This window comes from Gadus chalcogrammus, chromosome 13 (assembly GCF_026213295.1).
Source record: "Gadus chalcogrammus isolate NIFS_2021 chromosome 13, NIFS_Gcha_1.0, whole genome shotgun sequence".
Classification (NCBI taxonomy): domain Eukaryota; kingdom Metazoa; phylum Chordata; class Actinopteri; order Gadiformes; family Gadidae; genus Gadus; species Gadus chalcogrammus.
This window is the reverse complement of record NC_079424.1, coordinates 5,554,676-5,582,512: the sequence shown is the minus strand read 5'-3', so window position 1 is coordinate 5,582,512 and position 27,837 is coordinate 5,554,676. Positions and strand designations below refer to the sequence as shown.

The 27,837-nt window shown below is 48.1% G+C and overlaps 1 protein-coding gene across 1 annotated transcript; it reads right to left on the bottom strand.

Annotated features, from left to right (window-relative positions):
• Positions 1-2,012: 2,012 nt before the first annotated feature.
• On the bottom strand, positions 2,013-27,799 carry tex264a (testis expressed 264, ER-phagy receptor a). Its single transcript, XM_056606459.1, has 4 exons — positions 27,036-27,799; positions 21,506-21,727; positions 3,299-3,470; positions 2,013-2,455 (listed from the first exon to the last, which is right to left on the bottom strand). Exons 1-4 carry the CDS (start codon positions 27,291-27,293, stop codon positions 2,013-2,015), a joined length of 1,095 nt encoding a protein of 364 aa, XP_056462434.1. The 5' UTR covers positions 27,294-27,799.
• Positions 27,800-27,837: the final 38 nt, after the last annotated feature.

The following is a 27,837-nucleotide window of genomic DNA, read 5'->3' as shown; positions in this document are numbered from 1 at the left end:
GAGAGAGAGAGAGAGAGAGAGAGAGAGAGAGAGAGGAGATAGCGAGGAGGTCCTTCTTGATGGCTCTCAGGGTCTCCAGCTCTTCATCACAGGATGGTTTTCAGACCTATTCCTTGGGGTGACAGGACGAGTGGCCATCGACAGCGTTGGTAGCGCACCTCATCAAGATACGATTCATCATTTAGATCGTGAGGTCAGGGGTCATCAGTACTCAGTGCAAAGTTGACGTTAATTCGATTATTATTAATCAGTGAACAAGAAAATAGCCAGACTACACAGTAAAACTCCCAAAGAAAGGCAAATAGAGATTTTACTAATGAGAAGTAGGTAGGCCTATTGAAACCAACCTGCTATAAATGAGAAGTAGGTAGCCCAACTGAAACCAATTTTAATTAGAAGTAGGTAGGCCTACTGAAACCTTTTATTAAGGAGAAGTAGGTAGGCCTACTGAAACATCGTATCAACGAGAAGTAGGTAGACCTACTGAATCTTTTTATTAACGAGAAGTAGGTAGGCCTAATGAAACATCGTATCAACGAGAAGTAAGTAGACCTACTGAATCTTTTTATTAACGAGAAGTAGGTAGGCCTAATGAAACATCGTATCAACGAGAAGTAGGTAGGCCTACTGGAAACGACCTGTTATTTAGAAGAAGGTAGGCCTACTGAAACCTGTTTTTAATTAGAAGTAGGTAGGTCTACTGAAACCTGTGGTTGAGATTAACGAGACGTAGGTAGGCCTACTGAGATCGCTTATTGGTGAGAAGTAGGCCTACTGAAACCAACCTGTTATTGGTGAGAAGTAAGTAGGCCTACTGAAACCAACCTGTTATTAATTAGAAGTAGGTAGGCCTACTGAAACCTGTAATTAGGTAGGCCAACTGAAACCTGCTATTGAGTAGTAGGTAGGCAAACTGAAACCCGTTATAATGAGAAGTAGGTAGGCCAACTGAAACCTGCTATTGAGAAGTAGGTAGGCTTACTGAAACCAGTTATAATGAGAAGTAGGTAGGCCTACCGAAACCTTTATTAATGAGAAGTATGTCTAGTGAACCTCGTTTGGAGAAGAAGTCGACTCAGATGGAGGTTTGGTAAAACAGATTTATTTGTTGAGTTTTTCTCTTCTGTGCGTCATCGGAACAGCGACGCGTCCCAGATTAATACTTTCTCAGGTGTTTCCAAGTCCTTTCAACCCAGGAGCGCACAAAGGAGAAACATAAGATGATATTTTCTAACTGTAGAAAGATGAAATAAAGACTGCATGAAATTGTTCAGAACTCTACGAGCCCAAAGGTAGAAAGGAAAGCTGGAATATCAGGTACAAAAGAACATTTGTGACTTCATGCGGACGGAATAATTAGTTACGGCCTAATTAAAAGCTGAGGTGACAATCTTGCACAGAAAAAGAAAATATTTAGCACATTTACACGGACAGGTTTGAATAAAGAATAACAATGCATTGTTATAAGGCAATATTATTGATATGCTGATTAGTGAAACCATAATTTTGTTTTGTTTTAAATAAGACTGAGTTTGACTCATCGTGTCCGCCTGGCCCCCGTTTTGTGTTTTCTATAAAGTTGATCTGTTGGCTTGACATGAAAACATGAAAACACACAGCTGGGACCCAGACTGGGAGACTGGGATTCTCCTCGCCTTTTCTCCCTCCTCCTCCTCCCCATTACCAAAGGGCTCCCCCGCTACTCATCTCCTCCTCCTCCTCCTCCTCTCCTCCTCCTCTCCATCACCAGAGGGTTCCCTCCTCTCCTCCTCCTCCTCTCCTCCTCCTCTCCTCTCCTTCCCCAGAGGGTTCCCTCCTCTCCTCCTCCCCTCCTCCTCCTCTCCTCCTCCTCTCCTCCTCCTCCTCCTCTCCTCCTCCTCCCCTCCTCCTCCTCTCCATCACCAGAGGGTTCCCTCCTCTCCTCCTCCTCTCCTCCTCCTCTCCTCCTCTCCTCCTCCTCTCCTCCTCCTCTCCATCACCAGAGGGTTCCCTCCTCTCCTCCTCTCCTCCTCCTACTCCGCTCCATCACCAGAGGGTTCCCTCTTCTCCTTCTCATGCTCTGACGCTCCTTCCGCTCCGTGCTCCAACTCCTTCTCCACGCCTCCCCCTGCCGCTCCTCCCAGCTGCTCCTCTTCCTCCTCTTCCTCCTCCTCCTCCTCCTCCCGTCTCTCCCCCTGCTCCATGTCCAGCTCCTCGAAGGAGGAGCCGCTGCCCAGCGACTTGTCCGAGTCCTGGTCCCCGAGGAGCCGCTCCTCGCCGTCCGCCAGCTCCCTCAACGGGAGGGCGGAGCCTAGAGGGGCGGAGCCTAGAGGGGCGGAGCCCGGAGGGGCGGAGTCCAGAGAGGCGGAGGCCAGCGAGGCGGAGGCCAGCGAGGCGGCCGTGGAGGCGGGCAGCGGCGTGCCGTCCCACGGGGCGCCGCTGCTCCCCGAGCTCACGTCGCTGTGGGAGTCGGCGCCTGCGTACACACACACACACACACACACACACACACACACACACACACACACACACACACACACACACACACACACACACACACACACACACACACACACACACACACACACACACACACACAGAAGATTAGGGAAGATTGGAAAACAACGGCAAACATTGTTGGTGCTTGAGGTCCAAAAACAAATCGAGACGAGAGAGCGAGAGCGAGAGCGAGAGCGAGACAGAGACAGAGACAGAGACAGAGACAGAGACAGAGACAGAGACAGACAGACAGACAGACAGACAGACAGACAGACAGACAGACAGACAGACAGACAGACAGACAGACAGACAGACAGAGAGAGAGAGAGAGAGAGAGAGAGGAGATGGAGAGAGAGGGAGAGAGAGAGACAGAGAGGGAGGGAGAGAGAGAGAGAGACAGAGAGGGAGGGAGGGAGAGAGAGAGAGAGGGAGAGAGAGAGGGAGAGAGAGAGACACACACAGAGAGGAGGGAGAGGGAGAGAGACACAGAGAGGTGATGGGGAGAGAGAGAGAGGGGGAGAGACACAGAGAGGAGGGAGAGAGAGGAGATGGAGAGAGAGGGAGAGGAGAGAAGAGAGAGAAGAGAGAGAGAGAGAGAGAGAGAGAGAGAGAGAGAGAGAGAGAGAGAGAGAGAGAGAGAGAGAGAGAGAGAGAGAGAGAGAGAGAGAGAGAGAGAGAGAGAGAGAGAGAGAGAGGAGATGAAGAGAGGAGATGGAGAGAGGGAGGGAGAAAGAAATAGAGAGGAGTTGGAGAGCGAGAGAGACAGAGAGGGAGAGAGACACAGAGGAGGTGGAGAGAGAGAGAAGACATGAATGGCTACCAGTGATGTCGGTCCCTCTGTCTTCCTCTGAATCATCTTCTCTCAGCTCGGCCTTCCCCTCCTCTTTCATCTCCGGGACGAAGAACTCCGTCTGGCGGTCCAACGGCACCATGTAGAGGGTCTGCTCGTCCCTGCACACCTCCACCGTCGGGTACGCACTCAGCTTCCGATCCTGTCAGGGGATGAAGATCACAGAAGAAGAAATGATTTAGAAAAAAAATGACCAAACTTGTTTTGTAAAAGATCAGTCAGACGCCAGTAGCTCAGGAGGTAGAGCGGGCTGACTGGTCAGCGGAAGGAGGCTACTAGTTGGAATCCCCGGCTCCTCCAAGCCGAGTGTGGAGCTGTCCCAGAGCCAGGCGCCTCGCCCTGACTGTCATCTGCATGGTTGACTCCGTCGACGGTGTGTGAATGGGTGCACAGAAAGTGTCTGGCTCAATGCCCTCAATAAATATACAGTTAACCCTTCAGACTTCATTGACCGCAAGGAATGATGTGGGAGTCACCTTGGTCAGCTTCTGTGGTTGTTATTCAGGGGATAATGACAAACAAAGATCTACACCCCAGTCGTTCCTCCCGGTCCCATTCCCACTGAGATCTCCACTGGTTCCAGAGCAGGTTCATCAGGACCACAGTGGACCCGATGAAACGACCAACGATGGACTGACCCCGGATACCTTTTGACATCACTCTCAGCAGGAGATAAATACATAAGTAGCAGATAGATTAGATAGATTCACTGTACTACTAGCATTTAAACCAAGATTAAAACATGAAGGTAAAGAAACAGAGGGTCTTGGGTAACACCTCCCCCTGCCCTTGCCTGCTCTCTGATTGGACACTCTTTATTTCCCCAGCCTAGTGGTGTGTAAACTCAACCCAAGTCTGTGTTTGATTGCTTTTATCGCTGCTGGGAATAATAGAAACAAGAGCGATCACAACATGAGGATCCCTGCATGGGCTGCAGGCTGACGGTAGCCATGATACCCTCCTGCTATACTCTGTTACCAAGACAGTAAATCAGAGCTCCTCTCCTCAAAGACTCTTCAGCCAGAGGGACGGCTAGCTAGCCTCTAGCTGACAGTTGGTGAATGCCTCATCGTCTCAATAAGAGTTTCTTCAGAAGTCTAGTTCTCTCCATTACATAAATAATGGCTCGTTTTAATGGCTGGCTTAATAATGCGAGACTTCACCAGTGTTTCACAGAAACAAACATTTTAATTAAATCCTTACCCTTACGCTAACCGCACACTAATTTACCTTTACTAACCTCACAACAACTAACCCTTGCTTACTAACGACACTAAAACTAACTCTAACCACGCAACAACTAACCCTAACCACACAACAAATTACCACACAACAACTAACCCCAACCACACAACAACTAACCCTTACCCTAACCACACAACAACTAACCCCTCACCAAACACCAACTAACCCTGAGACTATGTGTGCGTGTAGAGGCATCTTCTTCAACAACAAAAAGACCCTTCTCACAAATGTTGCCAGACGTTCAATTCACACCTCTGAACTGTTTCATGTCCCGGTGGAGCGGGGGGGAGAGAGGGGGAGGAGACGATGGCTGACAGACGCCAGGTTGACATGTAGTTAGGGTTAACCCTATTTAGGGTTAATAACCCTAGTTAGGGATAACCCTACCCCACTGCGGCTCAGATCACTCAGAGCTTAAGGTTTCATAATGGAAACATTGATGAGAATGCTAATATAATGCTAATATGTTCTATATCTAATATCTGGATATGCTTAGATGAATTTCAAGTAATAGCAGGAAATACAATCCCTCTTCTACCCGAATATTCACTTCTGACATCTAATGAGATACAATCAGACCTTCGAAAAGAAGACGCAGAGGGACAGAGAAGAGAGAGAAGAGAGAAGGGAAAGAGAGAGAGAAGAGAGACAGACAGTTCTATACATTCATGTTTACATTATAATTCTATATTTAATATCATTTTACATTAGAGTTCTATATATTTATATGTATACATTAGACTTCTGTAGATGATATATGTATATACATTATAGTGCTATATACTCAGGGTTCTGTCATTAGTGAGTTCAGTCATTAGTGAGTTCTGTCAATAGTGAGTTCTGTCATTAGTGAGTTCAGTCAATAGTAAGTTCTGTCATTAGTGAGTTCTGTCATTAGTGAGTTCAGTCATTAGTGAGTTCTGTCAATAGTGAGTTCTGTCATTAGTGAGTTCAGTCAATAGTAAGTTCTGTCATTAGTGAGTTCTGTCATTAGTGAGTTCAGTCATTAGTGAGTTCTGTCAATAGTGAGTTCTGTCATTAGTGAGTTCAGTCAATAGTAAGTTCTGTCAATAGTGAGTTCTGTCATAAGTGAGTTCAGTCATTAGTGAGTTCAGTCAATAGTAAGTTCTGTCATTAGTGAGTTCAGTCAATAGTGAGTTCTGTCATTAGTGAGTTCTGTCATAAGTGAGTTCAGTCATTAGTGAGTTCTGTCATTAGTGAGTTCAGTCGATAGTAAGTTCTGTCAATAGTGCGTTCAGTCATTAGTGAGTTCTGTCAATAGTGAGTTCGGTCAATAGTGAGTTCAGTCATTAGTGAGTTCTGTCATTAGTGAGTTCAGTCATTAGTGAGTTCAGTCAATAGTTAGTTCTGTCAATAGTAAGTTCTGTCATTAGTGATTTCTGTCCTCCTGCCTCTGAGCACACAGACTCCGAGAGTGACATTTAGTTAGAATGCAGCTCTATAAGGAAGACATAATCAGTAATATCACTATTAATGTCTCGGGTTGAACACACACACACACAAACACACTCAGTACCTGAAAATAATACTCTGGCATTTGGATTCCCTTGCCAAGCCTTCCCACTATTGTCCTTCGCCCGCCTTCCTGCCCTGTAGCCGTGGTAACGACACAGGGCTTTTTTCTTCTTCTCTCCATGAATAAACCATGGGGCCATCCTGGGACCCCGCAGGAGTGGTGCATGAATCAAGGTTACACACACACACACACACACACACACACACACACACACACACACACACACACACACACACACACACACACACACACACACACACACACACACACACACACACACACACACACACACACACACACGTTGCTGTCAGCTAGCCGGTCTCCAATGGAAGCAGTTATTGTTCAACCTAATTGTCAAAAGTCTGATCTTTAAAAAAAAGGAATCTTCCTCTTCTTACTTCCTCCAAGTATTCTGTTATCTATGAGGGTTTATAATTAAAAATGTTCATCAAAACACACAAAGCGAAGAATGCGTCTCTCTCGTCTCACACTTAATTTAATAAATCATATGGTCATTTATTAGACTTTTCTTTAACGAAGGCTTTTCTTATTTCTAATCCTTTATAGCTTTTGTGTTTCTGTAAATTGCCTTAACAATTTGAATCATGGTTGGGATTGTGTGTTCTCCCTTCTTTATAAACCTCCTTTTAGGTTTACGGCTGAACGGAAAAAGAAAGAAATAAGTTAATAAGTGAGGAATTCTTCTGGAAACTTGCATACAGAAAAGACCAACACAGGACCCTCTGAACCCCTTCATAACAGAGCCCATAATTACACGCTGTTACTTCACCCGTCTTATTGAAACTTCCCTTGAATTCTCCCTAAAGACAGTCTAAATGGAAATGAATCAGAATACAAACATAACTACATCATTTATTTAATTTTAACGAGTAGATATAAAAAATACGTGGCTTTATTCATAATGATATCAATAAAGTTGGTATTCAACTTTTGGCAAGTTAATCATTCAGACACTATCCACCCACATGCATTCATAAATAAACACCCATATCCACCCACTCCAGCAATCAAACAGCAAATACTCTTTCCATATCACTCCTTTAATTACACCCAGGATCACGCCATTATCTATTAAAGTCTACGAACGGAAACAGCGTTTTAATAAGGGTTCCGTTTCATTTGTGTGCCTGTGCATGTGTATATGTGTGAGTTACTACAAAATAATAAAAAATAATAATAACTACACCTGAGCCTAGCTGATGGCCTTGTGTTGTGTTCAGTGCACATCATTGAACTTAGATGCAAGAGGATCAAACTGATGTGGAAATAGAGGATGAAGGTGGTAGGAGAGAGATGATCCACAGCCTGGTAAGAAGAATGAATAGAAGACCTTGATTTGAAGTGCCAACTATTCCTGGGCCATCGAGGTATAAACCACAGCTACGCCTTAGCCACTGATTAGCTCTCATTAGTCCTTCTGAAAGGCGTCCGTCAGTCCGTCCCTTCAAGGCTGCTTCCTTTTAACTAGTGGCTTTAAACCAAATATCAACGCAGCATCGCTGAAACTCTGCTTTGTGTGGCGAGTAATAGTTAGGGGGTTTAGGGCAGAGTCTCCTCCATCATACCTCTTCCAAGGCTTCCAGTTCCATTCAAACACATTAAATACTCGAGGTTATGCAGTTTAACTCTACGATGACAATTAACACGCCATCATGCAGGAACTCGACGGAAGGGAACTAGCACAAACTCTGTAACTGTAACAAGTGTTCTGAGGTGGAGGTCGTGCTCCCTGCTTTCACCTCGCCAGCCCGTTGCTAATTGGGAGATGGGTGATGTGGAAGAGCCGATGTCAGCAGCTCTTTCTCAGCAAAGACACAAAACCGCAGGAAGCAAAAGGAAATGTGCCCCCTTACCATTCCTGAGAAAAGGGTAGTCAGAGTGATATTCAACGGCCTTGGGTCGCCGTACATTAAACTCACTTGCATTATTTTCTCTTATACACTGCATTATTTACTGTATATGTTTAGCTTTGAGCGTGAGGAAGTTCATCAGCACAACAAAGTGGCTGTAAAACAGTCAAACATAAAGGGCATTGCTGCTGGAGAAAAACACAAAGCAGAGATATTTACTGAAACTCTGCAAAATTGGAAATGCAACAAAACGGCAATATAATTAAAGCTGCAAGATGAGAAAAAAACAACAGACTTGACTATGTGCGGGCAGCAGCTCTACACTGCCTGGACCCTCTGGAAGTGGACAGCAGGTAAACTCTGCAGGTAAACTCCTTCCTACTCAGACTGTTACAATGAAGCTCTGTGAGGGAGGAGCTCGTCTCTCAGGTTTGACAGCTAGGGCAGAGTTCCAAGCCGACAGTTTCCAACACTAGATCAGACTGAATAAGAAGCAGTCCTCAACACGAACACACCAAGTGACAGCGACGCAGTCAGCCAACATAGTCATTGTCGCATGAACTCAGGGCAAAGAGAGTGTAGGAAATCAGATGAGGAGGAAGCTGTTTGGATGTAGACGTCACCACGGGTACAATGGGGACATAACCAGCACATGAAGAATGAAACCATCCTTTGAAGACACACACTGCATCGTGATGTGATGTCTGGTCATTCTTCTGAGGTCAAACTACGAGGCGCAGCAGACTGGAGATATTTGTCACTCTTTATGGGCTTTTGGTAATATTTGAACATTGCAAATATGCACCCATTAAAAGGAAATCACCTTTCTCGGAATTAGTTATTGTGGTCTCAAGATACAGAGACATACTGAGTGCATCTTTTCCACTGATTGTCACCACTGGCATGGTGTGGGACCTCCTTCCTCTGCTGCTCTAGTCTACGGGCAGCTGATACTGAGCCTGTTGCTAGGGCAACCGCCTCAGCCAAACACCCTCCCCTCTCTCGCTGGTCCATGGAGACCGGACACTTTGATCCTCCGTACGAGCTGGTGGGGGGGAACAGTGGAAGGGCACCCCAATGTCTCCGGAAGATCAAGACTGTTTTCAGAAGAGAGACCGTTTTGAAGAGCAAGACTATTCCTGATGAGAGAGACATTCTTGAGACACAAGACTATTACAGATTGGAGAGAAAGTCTTATAGATCAAAACTGTTTTCAGAAGAGAAAGACAGTCTTGAAGAACAAGACTAATTCAGATGAGAAAGACAGTCTTGAAGAACAAGACTAATCCTGATGAGCGAGACAGTCTTGGATAACAAGACTGTTACAGATGATTGAGATAGCCTTGAAGGTCAAGACTGTTTTCAGAAGAGAGAGACAGTCTTGAAGAACAAGACTAATCCAGATGAGAGACAATCTTGAAGAACAAGACCAATCCAGATGAGAGAGGTGGTCTCGAAGAACAAGACTATTCCCGAAGAGAGAGAAAGACAAAATTGTTTTCAGATGAGAGAGACAGTCTTGAAGCAGAAGACTATTCCAGATGAGCACGGCTGTCTTGTAGCTGATGTTTCTAATAACAGTGAATTGTTATACTTGGAAAACACCTCACTTAGTAGCAGAAGTAGGCAACAGCAAACAATGTTCATTCTACTAAGGTAAAAGAGACTATCATTATTTCAATGTGAAATCACACATCTTCACCCAGTGGGCTTCAAGAAAACAATTCGAACCCAGAGCATGCAGATCAGGCTGGTAACATTGTGGAAGTGGCAATGCTTCCTCTTCCATCAGAAACAACCAGCCACCATTTATCTTCCTTTGGACAAAACTGTTCTCAACACATGGAGAATAATGCTAATCTATCGATCTATCAATCTATATCTATGCGCCACATAAGCAACAGTCCCAGGGGCCAGTAGCTCCGTGTGAAGGCCCCTGACGGTTCTAATGGATGAAGATGAATGGAAGCTCCACAGAGACAGCGTCACGTTAATGAAGAACTTAAAGTAAGCACAGACGACGCTCCTCATTAAAAAGTATGCATCGTGAGTTTGTGTCACACACACACACACACACACACACACACACACACACACACACACACACACACACACACACACACACACACACACACACACACACACACACACACACACACACACACACACACACACACACACACACACACGTTTGATGACGTCATTCCCAAAGCGATGGTCGAGTAATGACCGTCTGAGGCGGAGCCTCACGTTGGAACATTCCCCTCTAATTGAAACACTTCTCACACACACACACACACACACACACCGATATAAACGGCCAGCTGACTACATCCGATGTTGACAGGAGTACGGAGCTCGGGAAGAGGTTCATTCGTTAGCGGCACTATCTCACATCCACGCGGGTGTAAAACCCAGCAGGGAGGAAGGGACGCGGAGGGGGTGGGATCGGAGGCGGTGGTGCGGCGCCGGGTCCCTGTCCAACACTCTCCTCAACCCTCTCATGTGGAGCCCGTTCCTCCCGCTCACATCTCCTCATCCTCACCGCCCACCCATCGCAGCCCCCCCCACACAGTCGATGAGCCCACTGAATGGGAGCGTTCTGCTCCAGCTCATGTCCTCTGAGTGACAGGCCCCTGAATGGCGGTAATGCGGCGGCACGTGGCGGTCTCAGATGTCTTTGGTTCAGAAGGCCCACACGCGGGCACGGGGCCAGCCCCTATGAGCGGCCCGATCGCCCACAGCTCTCGCTGGTGGATCTAATCCATTGGAGGAGCGATATTCACTGTGTGACTGGAGCCTGCGCTCTAAATATAGTCATTAAAGGATGCCAGGGTTATACTCCTACAGACTCGGTAGCAGGGGTCTTACCCGGTATTATTAAAAAATAGTCAAAGCTTGTGGATTTCAGTGGTTCAACATGGTTCAAGTTCAAAGGGATACGCCAAGATATCGGTAAATTGGCGATTGCCTGTGTAACCGAGATTCACTTAGAGTGCACTGTTTCAGTGTTTGCTTCCCATTCGCTTGCCTCCATGACTTACAGAGGTAAGGGGTAGTTGTTTTAGTTTGCTACAAACAGAGATCATTTGTCAAAAGAGTGGGCCTTTAGCGGTTTGTCACAGGTGGCTGAACAATCACATCACCAAAATAAGTGACAAATTATCTTTGTGATAATCTCCATTAAAATAATGAAAAGTGTGATAATAAAAATAATAATAATAATTAATACTTCACATGAACAGACGCTAGGCTACTGTGACTCTGCTGTGACTAAGTCAATCGAAGCGCTTAACAAAGCAAAAGCTAACCCAGCCAATTCTCCGCACAATGTTGGATTTAGAATGAAACAACCCGTCTGAATTGTTGTTGCCTTGTTAAGACAATTTACAGTTGACATTTCTTTGGGTATCCCTTTAGCCAACATGTCGGTTCAACATTGGCTCGTGGCGTCTACAAAACAAACGAGCAACCTACACTCGCTGTGCCACCGTGTTCCTCTGGAAGAATCCTGTTCACCCGCCCACCTGTTTACCGTCTCATGGTCGGTAATCACAGCCTGTACCTCCATGATCACGCTCCACAATTACATCCGAGACTTTCCTCACCATTAGGGTTGGTTGGTTTACCTCATCATCAGGTTTAGTTGGTTTTCCTTCCCATTAGACAGACAGTCAGACAGAAGAGAGGCATGGAGGGATAGAATAAGGATGAGAAGGGGGGGTGGGGGCAAAGGGGGAGGAGGTGCTGGTGGGTCTTGGATTGCTGATAGAGAATATAACCAGGATAACCTGTGGCATGCTGAGCGTTAAATACCACTTCCACACCTCGAGGAGGCGGTCCACCTCCCCCTCTAATGGAACACCGGAGCAGCTCAAAGCTACCGTTGACTTCAGAGCTGCATTTCTTCACCAGCGGATTTCCACTGAGTAGCTTTTCTAGTTTGAATATCAGAGATGAGATCGTGTCACTGAGTCCAGGGACACCCAGAGACCCCCGGACCCACCCCAAGTGACCAAAAACATCCAGATACCCCCAGACCCTAGTGACAACAGACATCCAGATACCCCCATACCCCCACCCCTAGTGTTGTCCACAGACATCCAGAGACCCCCAGAACCCCAGCCCTAGTGTGTCCACCGACATCCAGAGACCCCCAGACCGCCCCCCCAGTGTCAACCGACATCCAGAGACCCCCAGACCGCCCCCAAGTGTCCACAGACATCCAGAGACCCCCAGACCCCGAGAGACCGTCCTGGTGTCCAAAGACTTCCAGAGACCCCCACCCCTAGTGACCACAGACATAGCGTGCTGTGAGGACAGAGTGGCCGGACAGGTTCCCCAGCTGGGTGACCCCGGCCTACCAGGGCCTTTGACAGGAGGCAGGACGGCCACTGATGGCGTTGTCCTCCAGGAACAAAGGCCTTCGTTGGCCTTTCCTGACACAAGGTGACGCTACAATGGACTCTCACATCAAACGCTCACTTCCACCGCTCTTTCTCTCCGTCTTGCTGCGGTGGAAGGTCTCCCTTTGAAAAGGTATTCTGTATTCTGTATTCGGATTGTGTAATGTTGTTGTGATCTCCCTCCTGTTATCAGGCCTGAGGAGTTGAGCCACATTCGGTCCAGACCCGACCTGCAGCTTTGTTCATTCTTCAAGGCTGAACCTGAGTATAGCTCGACCTCTTTCTGAACAAGTTTCTCTCAAACTGTCATAATCAATTCATTTAGAGATTAATTCTTAAGGCGTAGTCCAGGAGTCTGACCTCGGCCCTGACTCAACACCCTGGGCCCGTCCAGCGGTACCAGCGTGCCTTCGTTCTGCTGACCTCTGCATCCAACACAAACTCAGCACCTCATTATCGGTCTTCTGCACATAGTCAAAGTGTTTCAGACTCTCTTCTTCTCTCTTTGCACCTCCACGCTACTCCAACACTAAATAAACACCAAACCAATTATCCCTTATTCAGAACGCTAGACGTGACACTATGAACTCTGGGAGGAATAAAGAGCGACCCACAGAGATCTCTGTAGCTTATCGTTGGTGTCTAGTATTAACTGAACAAGGGATCAATATATATCTGACCTGCATATGGACTGAGCCCTAATGGTGTTGGGCTGAAGGGGTTAGTACCAATACTACTGTACAAATACATAAGTATTTACAAATTATTAGTATATACTAATACATATAAGTATTACCAAGTATAAGTATTACCAATACTACTGTACTAATACAGCAGTACTAGTACAGTGGAACCAATACTACTGTACTAATACTGACCTATACCAGAACATCTCAAGCCCAGCAGGGCTGCACGCGGGTCCGTTGTTCCTGAGCTGCGTTGTCTCCTCAAGTTCACAAAAACAAGCGTCTCTCTTTGTGTTGTGTCCAATACGCCGAGCCTGCTCCAGTGCGGTTTGAGGTCTGAAGGTAGTGAAGCCATGCATTAGTCATGAGGCCTGTCGTGGTCTAATGTACAGCGAGGGAGATGGACACACACTGGGACGGGTGGGCTCGGGGTTTGGTACTCGGGTGTCCCTTCTGAATTGGGAACAAAAGGACAGTAGGTCAGTGAGGAGTCCCAACATCTGAGTGTGATAAGGAGCTCCTCCACCTCCCCCCTCCCCTCCTCAACCTCCCCTCCTCCTCCTCCTCCTCCTCCTCTCATCCCCTCCTCCTCCTCCTCCTCCTCCTCCTCTCATCCCCTCCTCCTCCTCCTCTCATCTCCTCCTCCTCCTCCTCTCATCCCCTCCTCCTCCTCCTCCTCCTCCTCCTCCTCTCCTCCCCTCCTCCACCCCCTCTCATGCCCTCGTCATGAGGTGGATTCAGCAGTAGAGTACACATTTACCTCCATATACATGTGTGTCGTGCTCTGATGTAGTAACCCTCCGGAGAGGATGTTAACCCCTATGCTCCGGAAACAGAGCGACACTGATCCCAACATGCTGCTCTACACAGAGGGACTAATCCCCACCACGCTGCTCTACACAGAGGGACTAATCCCCCACCATGCTGCTCTACACAGAGGGACTAATCCCCCACCATGCTGCTCTACACAGAGGGACTAATCCCCCACCATGCTGCTCTACACAGAGGGACTAATCCCCCACCATGCTGCTCTACACAGAGGGACTAATCCCCACCACGCTGCTCTAAACAGAGGGACTAATCCCCACCATGCTGCTCTAAACAGAGGGACTAATCCCCACCATGCTGCTCTACACAGAGGGACTAATCCCCACCATGCTGCTCTAAACAGAGGGACAGTTTACTGGAGTATTGTGGCCTTCGGTCTCCAGTCCTTCAGTGGGCCGGCTGTCCTCCACTCCGGTCTGTGCTACGGACATCGTCTGACCTCCTCTTCTGGAAGAGGAGCTCATCTCTCCTCTTCCTCTAGACGTGAGGAGAAAGAGGCGGCTCCTGCTGTGACCGCTGGCTTAAAGGCCGTGAACTGCTGCCAAAGGCCAAGAAGCCCTCGCCACCGCGCTGAGAGCGGTCAATAGATTCAGAGCGGTCAATAGCGGTCAATTGTGATTGGCAGCTCAGTGTTAACATGTTATGTTATATTGTGATTGGCAGCTCAGTGTTATCATGTTATGTTATATTGTGATTGGCAGCTCAGGGTCCTCATGTGTGTGCAGGTGTTGTGTGTGCTGTGATGGCTTGTCTCAGAGGGACAGTCCTTATTAACAACAACATTATGTCCCCAGCATGGCTCCTCCAGAAGGGAGATTTCCATGGCAACCTTTATTCATGTATCAATAAGGTGACACTAACTGGGTCAGTGAAGATGTGAGAGGTGGATTCACCCTCAACTGAAGAGCAAATGGAAGCGTGCAGAAACACACGCTTCATGCATGCACACGCATGCACACACATTCTTTACACACAGCGTGGGTTCTGATGGAGGACAAGGGGACGAGGGGAGAGGAGAGGAGGGGAGAGGAGGAGGAGAGGAAGGGAAGAGGGGTGGAGGGGAGGAGAGGAGGAGAGGGGAGAGGAGAGGAGAGGAGGAGGGGAGGAGAAGAGGAGAGGAGGAGAGGAGGGGAGGAGAGGAGAGGAGGAGGGGAGGAGAGGAGGAGGAGAGGAGGGGAGAGGAGGAGGGGAGAGGAGGAGGGGAGGGGAGGGGAGGGGAGGAGAGGGGAGGAGGGGAGGAGAGGAAGAGGGGAGGGGAGGAGAGCAGGGGAGGGAAGGAGAGGAGGGGGGAGGGGGGGAGGAGGAGGCGGTGATTGTTGCTCCTCGGGTTGTAAGTGCTCTCGAGGTGGGGGGGGGGGGGGGGGGGGTGTTAAGCAGTGGTCGCTGGGACCCATCAATAATGAACGAGTCGACTCAACGCTGGCTGTGCTGCAAAATAACCAACGGCACGAAGAGAAAAACACCCATCACACACCCACCCCGTCCTCCACCTCCGAGCTGTCTGCAGCCGACCTCTGACCTCTGCTCCCCGGTCTCAACCCTCTGTCTACCTGCTCGTCTGCGTCACGTTCCCTCCACAGCCCCGCCCTGACTGTCTGGACCCTCCCACCAGACGGGGGGGGGGGGGGGGGGGGGGGTCCAGGTGCATTGTAGAATATGAGGATGGGGTGAGGATCAGAGTAGAACACACTGAGACCCCCCCTCCTGCGCCTCTCTTCTCCCCCTTCACCTCCTCTCCCCCAACCCTCCTCTCACCTCTCTCCCCATCCTCTTTCCTCCTCCCCCTCCTCTCTCCTCTCCTCCCCCTCCTCTCTCCTCTCCTCTCCTCCCCCTCCTCTCTCCTCTCCTCTCCTCTCCTCCCCTTGCTCTCTCCTCCTCTCTCCTCTCCTCCCCCTCTTCTCTCCCCCCCTCTCCTCCCCCTCCTCTCTCCTCTCCTCTCCCTCCTCTCTCCCCCCCCCTCTCCTCCCCTTCCTCTCTCCTCTCCTCTCCTCCCCCTCCTCTCCTCTCCCTCCTCTCTCCCCCCCTCTCCTCCCCTTCCTCTATCCTCTAGGTGTTTTATTGATCCAAACTATAACACCGGCTCATTCTGAACAGACATGACAGCCACCACTATGTAGGAGGCATATACAAATATTACACCATCGTAGTTCACCTTCAGGAAAAACAGATGACACGGCAACATGTCAGGTTGGAGACTCTCCGGGGAACAGAACAGAAAACCGGCTGGAACCAGTTGCACCCAGAGGGTCTTCTAGAGAGGAGCTGGTGACCAGTATCTCACCGGAAAAACAACGTGATGACCAGTACCTCAGTGGGAACACAGAGTAATTACCACCACCTCACTGGGAACACAGTGTAATTACCACCACCTCACTGGGAACACAGTGTAATTACCACCACCTCACTGGGAACACCGTGTAATTACCACCACCTCACTGGGAACACCGTGTGATTACCACCACCTCAGTGGGAACACGGTGTAATTAACACCACCTCACTGGGAACACAGTGTAATTACCACCACCTCAGTGGGAACACAGTGTAATTAACACCACCTCACTGGGAACACGGTGTAATTAACACCACCTCACTGGGAACACCGTGTGATTACCACCACCTCAGTGGGAACACAGTGTAATTAACACCACCTCACTGGGAACACAGTGTGATACCCATTACCTCACTGGGGCCACAGTGGGATGGAAAGAGGCTGTCAGTACCTTAGTTAAAGGGGACCTATTATGCTTTTTCGACTTTTATGACCTTTAAACGTTGTTATAATGATTGATAGTCATGTTTAACCATACTAAAGTGTCAAATAATGACGTACATGCATTTCGCCGTATTCCCTGCTGACAGTCTGGGCTGGCTGTGCAGAGCGCTAAACACTCGGGACGATTGCGATTCACTTGTTCACATTTCCGGGAAATCATCTACGTAGAGGCACTCCTGCCGCGCCCCCATATGCCTGGTCAAATCTGCCCGCGAGCGCGCTTCAAGGAAGCTAACCAATCACAACGGAGTTGGGTTGGCAGGAGGGGGGCGAGGGGGCGGAGAAGGACGAAACCGAGCGTTCACAGAGAAGGCTGAAAGCGCCCAGATGAGAGGAAGAGTTTCCCGAAAATCCACATAGTTTTTTGTGTATGGTTAAACATGACTATCAATCATTATAACAACGTTTATAGGTCATAAAAGTCGAAAAAGCATAATAGGTCCCCTTTAACGATGGTCTCTGCAACCTGGGGCCGTAGCTCCCGAGTGGCTCCAAGCGCAGGCCCCTGTAATCTCCTCAGATAACCTTCTACACCAGATCACAAGCATCACAACCAGAAGAGGACTTGATGCAACGAGATGTAAGAAGAGAAGACAAGATGCTCTTGAGTTTCCTACTGCCATCGTGTGACCAACACACTCCGTATGAAACACGATGGAGAGAGGTCTCTGTGGCAGGAGGGCCGTCTGGACGAGTGGGCGGCGTGGAGGGGGAGTATCTAATTCGTCTCTGCCTTCAACAACAACAACAACAACAAAATCGCCCTCGCTCCGTCTCTCTATCTTTATTAGCGAGGTGAGAACGTCTCTCTGTCTCTGCTTCGATCATCAGCCCCCGTCATCATCATCATACCCTCCAGATAAACAGGCAACTGAACAGGGAAATGACAGGACTTGAGAAATTCCTTTTTCTTTCCTCACCCATTTTCAACACAAATAGCAGTAAACACAGAATTAATAAAGAGGCCTCCTGCTGAAGTAGCTGCTGCATCCCGAGTGAAGACCACCCAAATCAAAATCGCCCGGACGCTGTTCTGCATTACACTCCCACGGCCTTATTTTTAACCTCCTGTTCCACACTGAGCTTAAGATGCGTGGCAGCATCTAACACGACCGAAGCGTCTAACAAGACTGCAGCATCTAACACGACCGAAGCGTCTAACACGACTGCAGCATCTGACACAACCGAAGCGTCTAACAAGACTGCACCATCTAACACGACAGCAGCATCTAACACGACCACAGCTACTCTGAGTGAGCACAAGCTTCACCGCCTGGGTGGCAGCGCAGCGTGTTATTTGATCATCACGATGACGGCTTCTTCTGCTCACTGCTCCAACACACGTGGATACCCTCACACTAACCCTAACCCCACCCTGGCAGACCTGTGGACCACCACCGGCACGGCGGCTCCTCAGCCAGGCTCCTCTCTCTGGTACAGTGGATCAATCCCCACACTATCGCCAGGTCTCAGCAGAGGCAGAGTGCGGTGAATCATTGAATGATCAGAGACACGTGGGGCCCCCCTGGACCCCGGATTACAGCTTCATATGACCCCCCAGGGCTGCTTTATCACTGCCTTCAATCTCACTGTTGTTCTCCTGATCTCCATTCTGATTGGCTTATCCTTGGAAGCACATCACAGCTCAGCTTGCGCTCCTTTTATTCCAGGAGACGCTTTCATATGCTAAGCATTTCTCTGCCCTCATCAGGCCATCATGTTGCATCATTAAGCTTATTGGATGTAACCAACGAACACATATCTAAAGATGTGAGCTCCATGCATTATTCTGGCCGCTACAACGGTGTCATTATGGACGAGGTTCTGAACCGACGTGATGGATGAGGTTGGGGTTAGCCATCATATGACTCACACTGATAGTAGAACAACGATATCATCATGAGTTCATTCACTTCATTATTACGTCACCAAGATCCTTATGAATCGATTCACCATCAGCCCAACATCCCGCCACACACATTTCTATGTTTCCAACCTCAGTCCCCATGCACTAAGAAAACCTTTTTAGGCTTGTGTTTCTGCGTGTGGCTCTGTGTGCGTGAGATTAAGTTGTTTTCCGACAGCTGAACTGCCTCTAGATGTCTTAAAACGACACTGACCCGGGACCCCCTCAAGACCCTCAGCCCCCTGACCCCCTAAGACCCTGACTGGGATCCCCTCAGACCCCCCAGCCCCCCATACCAGGGTGATCTTCTACGTTGGATTCGATAATGGATTGAGAGGTGCAGAGAGAGTTGTCCACGGCGGACAGAGGAACACAACGTCACTTTGATTGATTAAATCAAATGTAGGTCAGCTGGACAAGAGAGGCGGCGGCACAGAGGCTGAAGGCTGAGGACTCTGACAGAGAGATTTACACTCACTGATGTAAAGAGATTCACACACACACACACACACACACACACACACACACACACACACACACACACACACACACACACACACACACACACACACACACACACACACACACACACACACACACACAGAATGTATGCAAGAATAAACTTTTAGGTTAGCCTAAGATCTAACTCACAACAAATCTATGAAGTTTGGCTTTATTATTGCAACTATTTGACAGAGCTGATTGTACAGCATAGGCCGATTTATTATCCACCTAAAGTATTCTTTACTTTGGTTCATGAAAGTGCACGAGAGAGGGAGAGGGAGAGCGAGAGGGAGAGGGAGAGCGAGAGGGAGAGACTTGTATGGTCCTATGACACTAACCCTCCCCTCACCCCAGGACCACCAGAACACAACCTGTTCTTCTGAACCAGGTCTGAGCTGCTTGTCTGCTTCATTGAAATGATTATAATCTCCTTGATGGACCGAGCCAGCACCTGACTTTGTTTAGAAAGATCCTTACACTATTGATTAATTCAATAAATCATGCACACACACACACACACACACACACACACACACACACACACACACACACACACACACACACACACACACACACACACACACACACACACACACACACACACACACACACACACACCACCCGGGGCCATCCACATACTACCCTTTAAACCTCTATAAGCCACTCTTCATTATTCATTAGCTTAGCGCTAGATGCTATCCCATCACTATTGGCAGTGGGCTAGCAGCTAGCGCTGGGAGCTGCTCATTGACCTGTCACTCAACGCACAGTGCTAAGACGACGGCTCGGGACACACACACACACACACACACACACACACACACACACACACACACACACACACACACACACACACACACACACACACACACACACACACACACACACACACACACACACACACACACACACACACACACACACCTTACTCCTTTTGGTTCCTCCTCAGCATTGTTCCTGCTAAGGGAGGCTCCTCCATGAATCCCAGTGTGGAAATGTCACCAGTAAAGGCCAGTCTGTGTTCTCAGGCCATCCTGAGGGTCGCCTGCTGGGAGACCTTTGGTTTTATACAAACTACCATCTCCTCTGTTGGTCAATTCTGCGCACGTGATGAATTAAACAACGCATGAATGAAGGTGACAGGATGATGATGTTGTTTGGCTAAAAGGACTCACCAGCCACAAGTAATGATTAACTAGTAATGAGCCCAATGTACTCTGTTTAACTAGTAATAAGCCAAGTTTACTAGGATTAACTATAAATTAGCACAATGTACTCTGATAAACTAGTAATGAGCCAAATGTACTCTCTGATTGTCTGGTATTCAATATTTCCAAAATATACTCTGATTGCCTAGTATTCAGTATTTCCAAAATGTTCTCTGATTGTCTGGTATTCAGTATTTCCAAAATGTGCTCTTATTGTCGAGTATTCAGCATTTCCAAAATGTACTCTGATTGTCAAGTATTCAGCATTTCCAAAACATACTCTGATGGTCTAGCATCAGTATTTCCAAAACGTACTCTGTGATTGTCTAGTATTTCTAAAGTCTCTGATCCTTGGAGACGGATGTTTTCCCATTGAGCACATTTTTAATGTCCTCTTATCACTGCAGTCCAGTGATAAGAGGACTGTTTGAAAACTCAGACCATCTCTAATCACTGCATCATTAATCACTAACCTCTTTCTTATGAAGCAGTCCTCACTGCAGTGCAGTGATTAGGTCAGAATTAGAATACCTTTATTGTCACTGTACACATGTACTATGAGATTAAAACAGCCATCTCCAAGCAGTGCAAAAATACATCTATACAATACAATACAAACACATAAACTCAGGACATGTAGAGATAGTAAAAGGGAGGTAGGGTGTGCAGTCCTGAGGAGTGTGTACATTGCAAATAAATAATAAATACGGTACTATCCAGTGTAAGATATGTATATATTGCACATGATATATATATATATATATATATATATATACATATGTATGTATATATATAGCCCATCTAGTGTGTAATATAATTTATTGCACATGAGTGGTATGAGTCCGGGGTTTGGGGTGGTTGAACTAGGAGTGCTTCATGTGAGAGTTCAGGGAGGTTATTACTTTTGGGAAGAAGCTGTTCTTGAATCCATTTGTTTTAGTCCTAATGCACCTGTAGCGCCTCCCTGAGGGCAACAGTTCAAAAAGTTCAAAGCCAGGGTATGGTATACCTTAGAGCTATGAAACGGTACTCACTGCAGTGCCGTGATCAGGTATGGTATATCTTAGAGCTATGAAACAGTACTCACTGCAGTGCCGTGATGAGAGAAGGTCTTTCTTATGAATGGTGAATACTCATTTACCAATTAGAAAAAAACTAATCAACTCGAGTGCCCCTCAATTCTTGCTAGAGTAAGGGTGGGAGCCAGGCCTACCTCGATGTAGGAGGAGAGCGCTGGGTAGACTCTGTAGGGTCCCAGGATGTGGGAGAGGGGAGTGGTGCTTGGGAAGCTGGAGGTCACCGCGTGGGTCACCTCGGGCAGCGAGAACACCCGGAAACCGTGCTGCTCGTACAGCTTCTGGAGCTCCGGGTCGGGGGCCTCCTCGCCCTCGCTCAGGACGCTGCCCACCACGTAGCGGCACTGCTCGGCTGGCCTCTGGTGAGGGGAGAGGGAGGAAGAGAGGGAGGAAGAGAGGGAGGAGAGAGAGATTGAGGAGCAGGCGGGAGAGAGTGGAGGAGGAGGGAGAGGGAGAGGGGAGGAGATGTACGTAGATTAAAGCATTGTCGTTTGGTGGGTTGACTTGCATTACAAGAAGGAAATGAACAGCAGAATGTGGACGGCAGCACCACAGGAGCATTACTGAAGACTCAACCATATTCACTCATGGCTTTGGAACAGCAAAGCATAGAAGATAAGGGAACACGATCGATCCTAGAGGGGCTTCAGGAGCAGCAACACAACATTGTTTCACCAACATCAGTTGCTACAGCAAAACAGTGTCTGTCGTGGTAATTACATGTTGGAACGTGTCCGACACAGTACTGTTTGTTTGTGTCACACAGGAATGGGAACACATAAAGTGGCCGCCGTATCCACCGTGTTACACACTGGCCATATGGACTCCCCTGGACCACAACTTGACATAGACTTGAGACATAGACAGGAGAAATAGGCCTGCGACATACACCTGATACATCGACCTGAGACCTGATACATAGACCTGAGACCAGGGACGGACTTGAGAGACATTGACCGGAGACACAGACCTGAGACATAGACCAGAGGACACAGACTAGCTGCTTCACTTTCCTCTCTTGAATTTTGTTTTTGCTGGTGGTTCAAGACCATCAGATCCATCAGCAGAGCTCAAGACAAGAGGACCCCTCTCCACCTGGCTAAGGAGAACCACAGGAGCCCCCAGCAGACAATGTCTGGAGCGACTGAGAGGCTGGACGGAGAGAAGGCCTGAAGCATCACACAGACTGTGATGCCATTTGTCTCCATGTTTCAGCCGAGAGAGAGCGGACCTGTCTGACTAGAGACCGTTAGGTGCTGTAGGAGGGCCTGCACAGACAGACATAGAGATTATTCCTTCCATGCCTTTCTCCAACTCTCTCTCTCTCTCTGGATCTCCTCTCTATGTCTCTGTCCCCATCTACTCTCTATGTCTCTCTCCCTCTCCTCTGTCTCTCTCCCTCCATCTCTATGTCTCTCTCCCTATCTGTCTCTCTCTCCATCTCCTCTGTCTCACCCTCCCCATCTCTCTCCATCTCCTCTGTGTCTCTCTCCCTCTCTCTCTTCATCTCCTCTCATTTTCTCTCTCCCTCTCTCCAACTCCTCTCTTCATCTCCTCTGTCTCTCTCTCTCTCTCTCCATCTCCTCTCTCTCTCTCCATCTGTGTCTCCCCATCTCCTCTGTGTCTCCCTCTCTCTCCATCACCTCTCTGCGTCTCTCTCCCTCTCCTTCCTCTCTGTGTCTCTCTCTCTCTCTTCATCTCCTCTCTGTGTATCTCTCCCTCTGTCTCTCTCTCCCTCTCTCCCCATCTCCTCTCTCTCTCTCTCCCTCCCTCTCTGTCTCTCCCTCTCTCTCCATCTCCTCTGTGTCTCTCTCCCTCCTCTCTGTCTCTCTCTCTCCATCTCCTCTCTGTGTCTCTCCCTCTCTCTTCATCTCCTCTCTGTGTATCTCTCCCTCTCTCTCTCCCTCTCTCTCCCTTCCTCTCTGTCTCTCTCCCTCTCTCTCCATATCCTCTCTGTCTCTCTCCCCCTCTCTCTCTCTCTCTCTCTCTCCTCTGTGCCTCTCTCTCTCCATATTCTCTCTGTCTCTCTCTCTCCTCATCTCCTCACTGTGTCTCTCCCTCTCTTAGAGGGTTTCCCTCCAGGCAGAGCTCATCCCTCCTCAGTAATGACTCTGGCGTCCTTGGGATCCTGTATACTATAATTACTGATGATGAGGAGGAGGAGGAGGTCTCCAGGAGGAAGGACATCTTGTTGCCGAGGCAGGTTCACCTCAACACCTCCTCCGCTCCTCCCCAGCCCCAGAGGGAGGAGGACTTTCTCCTCCTCCTTCTTGTCAGGAGGTGAGGGTCAACTTTAATCTTCCTGCTAGCTCCAGTGGGCCTCCAGCTTGGTCCCTGGGGGGGTGCAGGGTACCCATAGCCCCGGGGTACCGGCCTGGTCCCCCAGGGTCCAGCCTGGTCCCTGTGCAGCCGGGTGCCCCCCCCCCTGCCCGCCCTCAGTGAGGGAACAGGTGGAGGTTCCCGTTGGTTCCCTTTCTTCTTCACTCGACTGACATGCGGGTTAGAATCTCTGAGGAGATTCATGGAGCTGTAAATATGATATTGTATTTTATTTCTCGCCGGCCGCTGGAGCCGCTGAAGTGAACCGAGCGGTTGAAGGTAGGGTAGCGTTAGGGTTGGGGTTAGCTAACCCTTACCCACAGTGGGTTACCTCCTGTTGACGGGCCAGCCTGTTGCTGGCATAGCGGAAGACAGCAGGTCGTAGTGGAACACTCTGTACCGTCTGGCGACTTTAAAAGAGCCCAGTTAACCAACCGAGAGTCACATGTTTCACCCGTTTCACCCGTTTTTTCATGTCGCCGTGTCAACAAACCAAGGGTGGACCTAGTTAGGATCAGCTAGCCTAGTGTAGTGAGGTGCAGCTAGCCTAGTGAGGATCATCTAGCCTAGTGAGGATCAGCTAGCCTAGTGAGGGTCAGCTAGCCCAGTGAGGATCAGCTAGCCTAGTGAGGATCAGCTAGCCTAGTGAGGGTCAGCTAGCCCAGTGAGGATCAGCTAGCCCAGTGAGGATCAGCTAGCCTAGTGAGGATCAGCTAGCCCAGTGAGGGTCAGCTAGCCTAGTGAGGATCAGCTAGCCCAGTGAGGGTCAGCTAGCCTAGTGTAGTGAGGATCAGCTAGCCCAGTGAGGATAAGCTAGCCCAGTGGTATCAGCTAGCCTAGTGCAGTTAGGATCAGCTAGCCTAGCCCAGTGGGCTTTGTGCTCTGATCGGGGGCCCGTGACGCGTCGGTTGCGCCATTGAATCGAGGCTCCGAAGGCGAGCGAGACTTCTGTCAATTTACACTCTCCCTCCTCTGACAGATCTCACACCTCTTTCATCGCTCCCGGCGCCGCCGTGGCGTGACATTTCATTTGGCCCGCGGTTCGTCAGGGAAGGAACAGGCGCCCCACGCTGTTCATCGCCACACACTCTAAACAACCACATCCTCACGCTCGCTGGAACTCATTCGCAGCCCTTCCTTCAGGGACCGACGTGCGGCCCCCTGAAGCTGGGATATGGTTCATGGAGAGGGGACCATGCAACACATATTGGTTTTATGTCGTTTTTTTCCAGTGGCGGTTTCAGCGAGTGATCTCGGCCTTCGTTATATAATCAAATATATCATCATAACCCTTACCTTTACCCTGACTGCCTAGCCTCCTAACAGGCAGCTAACCCCAACCCTTACCCTGAGCCAAGTGGCCTTATCCGTTTTTTTTAATGTAATATTCAAATTGTCTGAGATACGGAAATTTGGGTTTTAATGAGCTGAAAGCCATAATCATCAAGATTATTACAAATAAAGCCTTGAAATATTTCAGTGTGGCTTGAGTGATCTATATAATATATGAGTTTCACTTTTTGAATTGAATTATTGAAATTAATTCACTTTTCCACAATATTCTAATTCATTGAGATGCACCTGTATCCATGAAGAAAATCTAGGCCTATGCAGAGATACATCTCCCAATAGCCATGGAGACTAACCAACTACAGACCTCTCATTAAACACTTAGATCATGCTGCTCAGGGGTTCTTCCACCTTACTCGTTAAATATGCATCTTCACAACATTAACCAGGCCTCTTGTGAAAATACAGCCTATCAATGCTGACATGTGACAAGATTGTGGGGTAACCAAGGGTAATTTATTCATAAACCTTAATTACATCATTGCATTCAAAAATGTCGTAATAAGACGCCACTTTCAACTTCAGATTGATAATGATCTATTGTTTGCGGATTGAATAGTGATAACTTGCTTCATCTTTCTGGATGCACCACTGCTACCATGACAATCCTGCCATCTACTGGTCACTAATTACTTGCAGGCAAAAAGTATTCTAACCCCAAGGCCAAGTAGTAACGGAAAACAGGAAACAGAAGGCTACTGATTGATATGTTCTCATTGTGAGATTTAAATAAGTTATACGATTTACTAGCTTAACAAATAAACAAACTGCTTAATAATATTGACCGATTTTGTACACATTTTCTACCGTTGATGGTGTTGTTAACTGAAGTAATTGTAGTTGTTCTTCCTTTGGTGTAGAAGGTAGTGAATGACTTCATTCCTCTGTGTAGACATCTTTTCTGTATCAATGTCAAGCGTGAGGTGGGGATGCTTCGCTCGCTTATTAAAGTCGTTGGTCATGTTCAGATGACTTCCAGGACGGAGAGGGAATCTGCTGGTTTGTCATCCCCTGCCTACAAATGATCACTCATGTAATAACGTCACCTGATGGGTTGGTAACCAATCTCTCGTCTATTCAGTCCACGGAAATCCTTCAACCCCCAAAAGAAGAGGGGTTCAGAGGCCTAACCCTAACCCTTACTATGACCCCAACTATGCCCGTAACCACTACCCTAACAAAGGGCCTCTTCTCGTCTTTGGAATAATTCCTAAATTAGCTTTTAAACGAAGAGCCACGAAGACACACGTACAGAGAGAGACGGCCATAAGCTAACATAACAGCCATCAAGTTAAACACACACACACACACACACACACACACACACACACACACACACACACACACAGACACACAGACAGACAGACAGACAGACAGACAGACAGACAGACAGACAGACAGACAGACAGACAGACACACCAAGAGTGAGACAAGTGAGGCCTCCGACAGCCTGGTTGAAATCCTAAGTTTTGTCCCGTGATTTGGAACATTGAACCCTCTTCAGTTGTCCCAGTCCACTGAGCTCATGGGATCAAGACCAAGGGGTTAACGAGTGAACTAAAGAATGATCCATTTATTAAGACTTCCCTCCAAGACAGGAATCTCCTTCTTCTTCCAATTAAACACTGATTTCATGCATTTAGACAAGGATTTCTGAAACAAGTTGCCCAAAAGGCAAATTAAGATGTTCCTTTTCTGGGGACTTGTTCTTCCCTGGGCCATTGAGGTCCTGAGCCAAGAGGACAGGAGAGAGGAAAAACAGCAACGTGGCAGTGAACAGCTGATCAAACCAACAGAAGGTTCCAGTGGTCCCTCACCTTTTTCAGCTCGGTGTGAAATGAATAGGCTGGATTTAGTAATTAGGTCTACGCCAGTTACACATTAGGTCCACATTGAATGACCCACGGTGTCCAGGGGCTGTACAGACACCCCGGGAACCGCACGTTTCACGGTGTCTCTGAGGACCAAGCTGTCCAGAACCTCAGACTCTAGTCTCACCTGCTTGGGGTCGTCGTAGAAGATCCCGATGCAGCTCAGCCGGGGTCCGATGGAGCAGCTCTCCGTGTAGCCCGCCCCGCTGTCCCTGTAGGGACCCTCTTTGAACTTATAGGCAATGATGAGGTTCCTGACGGGGGGAGAGCCCGTCCTGACCACCACCTCAGCGAGGAGACCCGAGTACAGCACGATGCCCACCACCGTCACAAGCAGACAGACCACCAGGACCAGGATCAGGATGAGGATCATAAAGTCCGACATGACTGCAGCTAACCGGGTTAAGACCTGGTCTAACCAATCCTTACCGAGTGAAAACCAGCTCTACTGAGCTGGGTCTAGTCTGCCCTGGACCAATGTGAGCGCAGAGGGTCGTTGACGGATATATCTGTTTATATATTGTACCAGTGGTTTACATCACTATTCAATAATGTCCAGATCTTGTGTCAGATGGAGAAAATACGAACGTTTATTTAAATTATATATATCCGTTATATAAACCAGTGGTTTACTCACTAATGTCAGATAACAGAGAAAATACGAAGGTTTATTTCCCCAAACAACGAAACATGCTTCCCGGTTAAACCATTCCGTCTCCACCAAGGGTGTGTTCCCGCAGGATCCATCGGAGAGCCATTTAATATATTAAACATTAAATAAAGACATGATGCATACAGACATATTTGATATCATTAAAATGTTCATTAGCACTTCTTATAATTTATTACGTTTATTAAATAAAATGTTATTTTGACCAGATGAATAACTCCCCTAGCTACCTTAGTTTGACCCATTGTAAACAGTGACG

Bases quoted from the DNA above. Each gene is read 5' to 3' on its own strand.
- tex264a (XM_056606459.1), bottom strand. From the start codon at position 27,293: ATGTCGGACTTTATGATCCTCATCCTGATCCTGGTCCTGGTGGTCTGT. The intron at 21,728-27,035 runs GTGAGACTAGAG...TCCCCTCACCAG, and splicing joins TCTACGACGACCCCAAGCAG to AGGCCAGCCGAGCAGTGCCG. The intron at 3,471-21,505 runs GTAGGCCTGGCT...ATCCCCTGACAG, and splicing joins CGCTCTCCTCCTACATCGAG to GATCGGAAGCTGAGTGCGTA.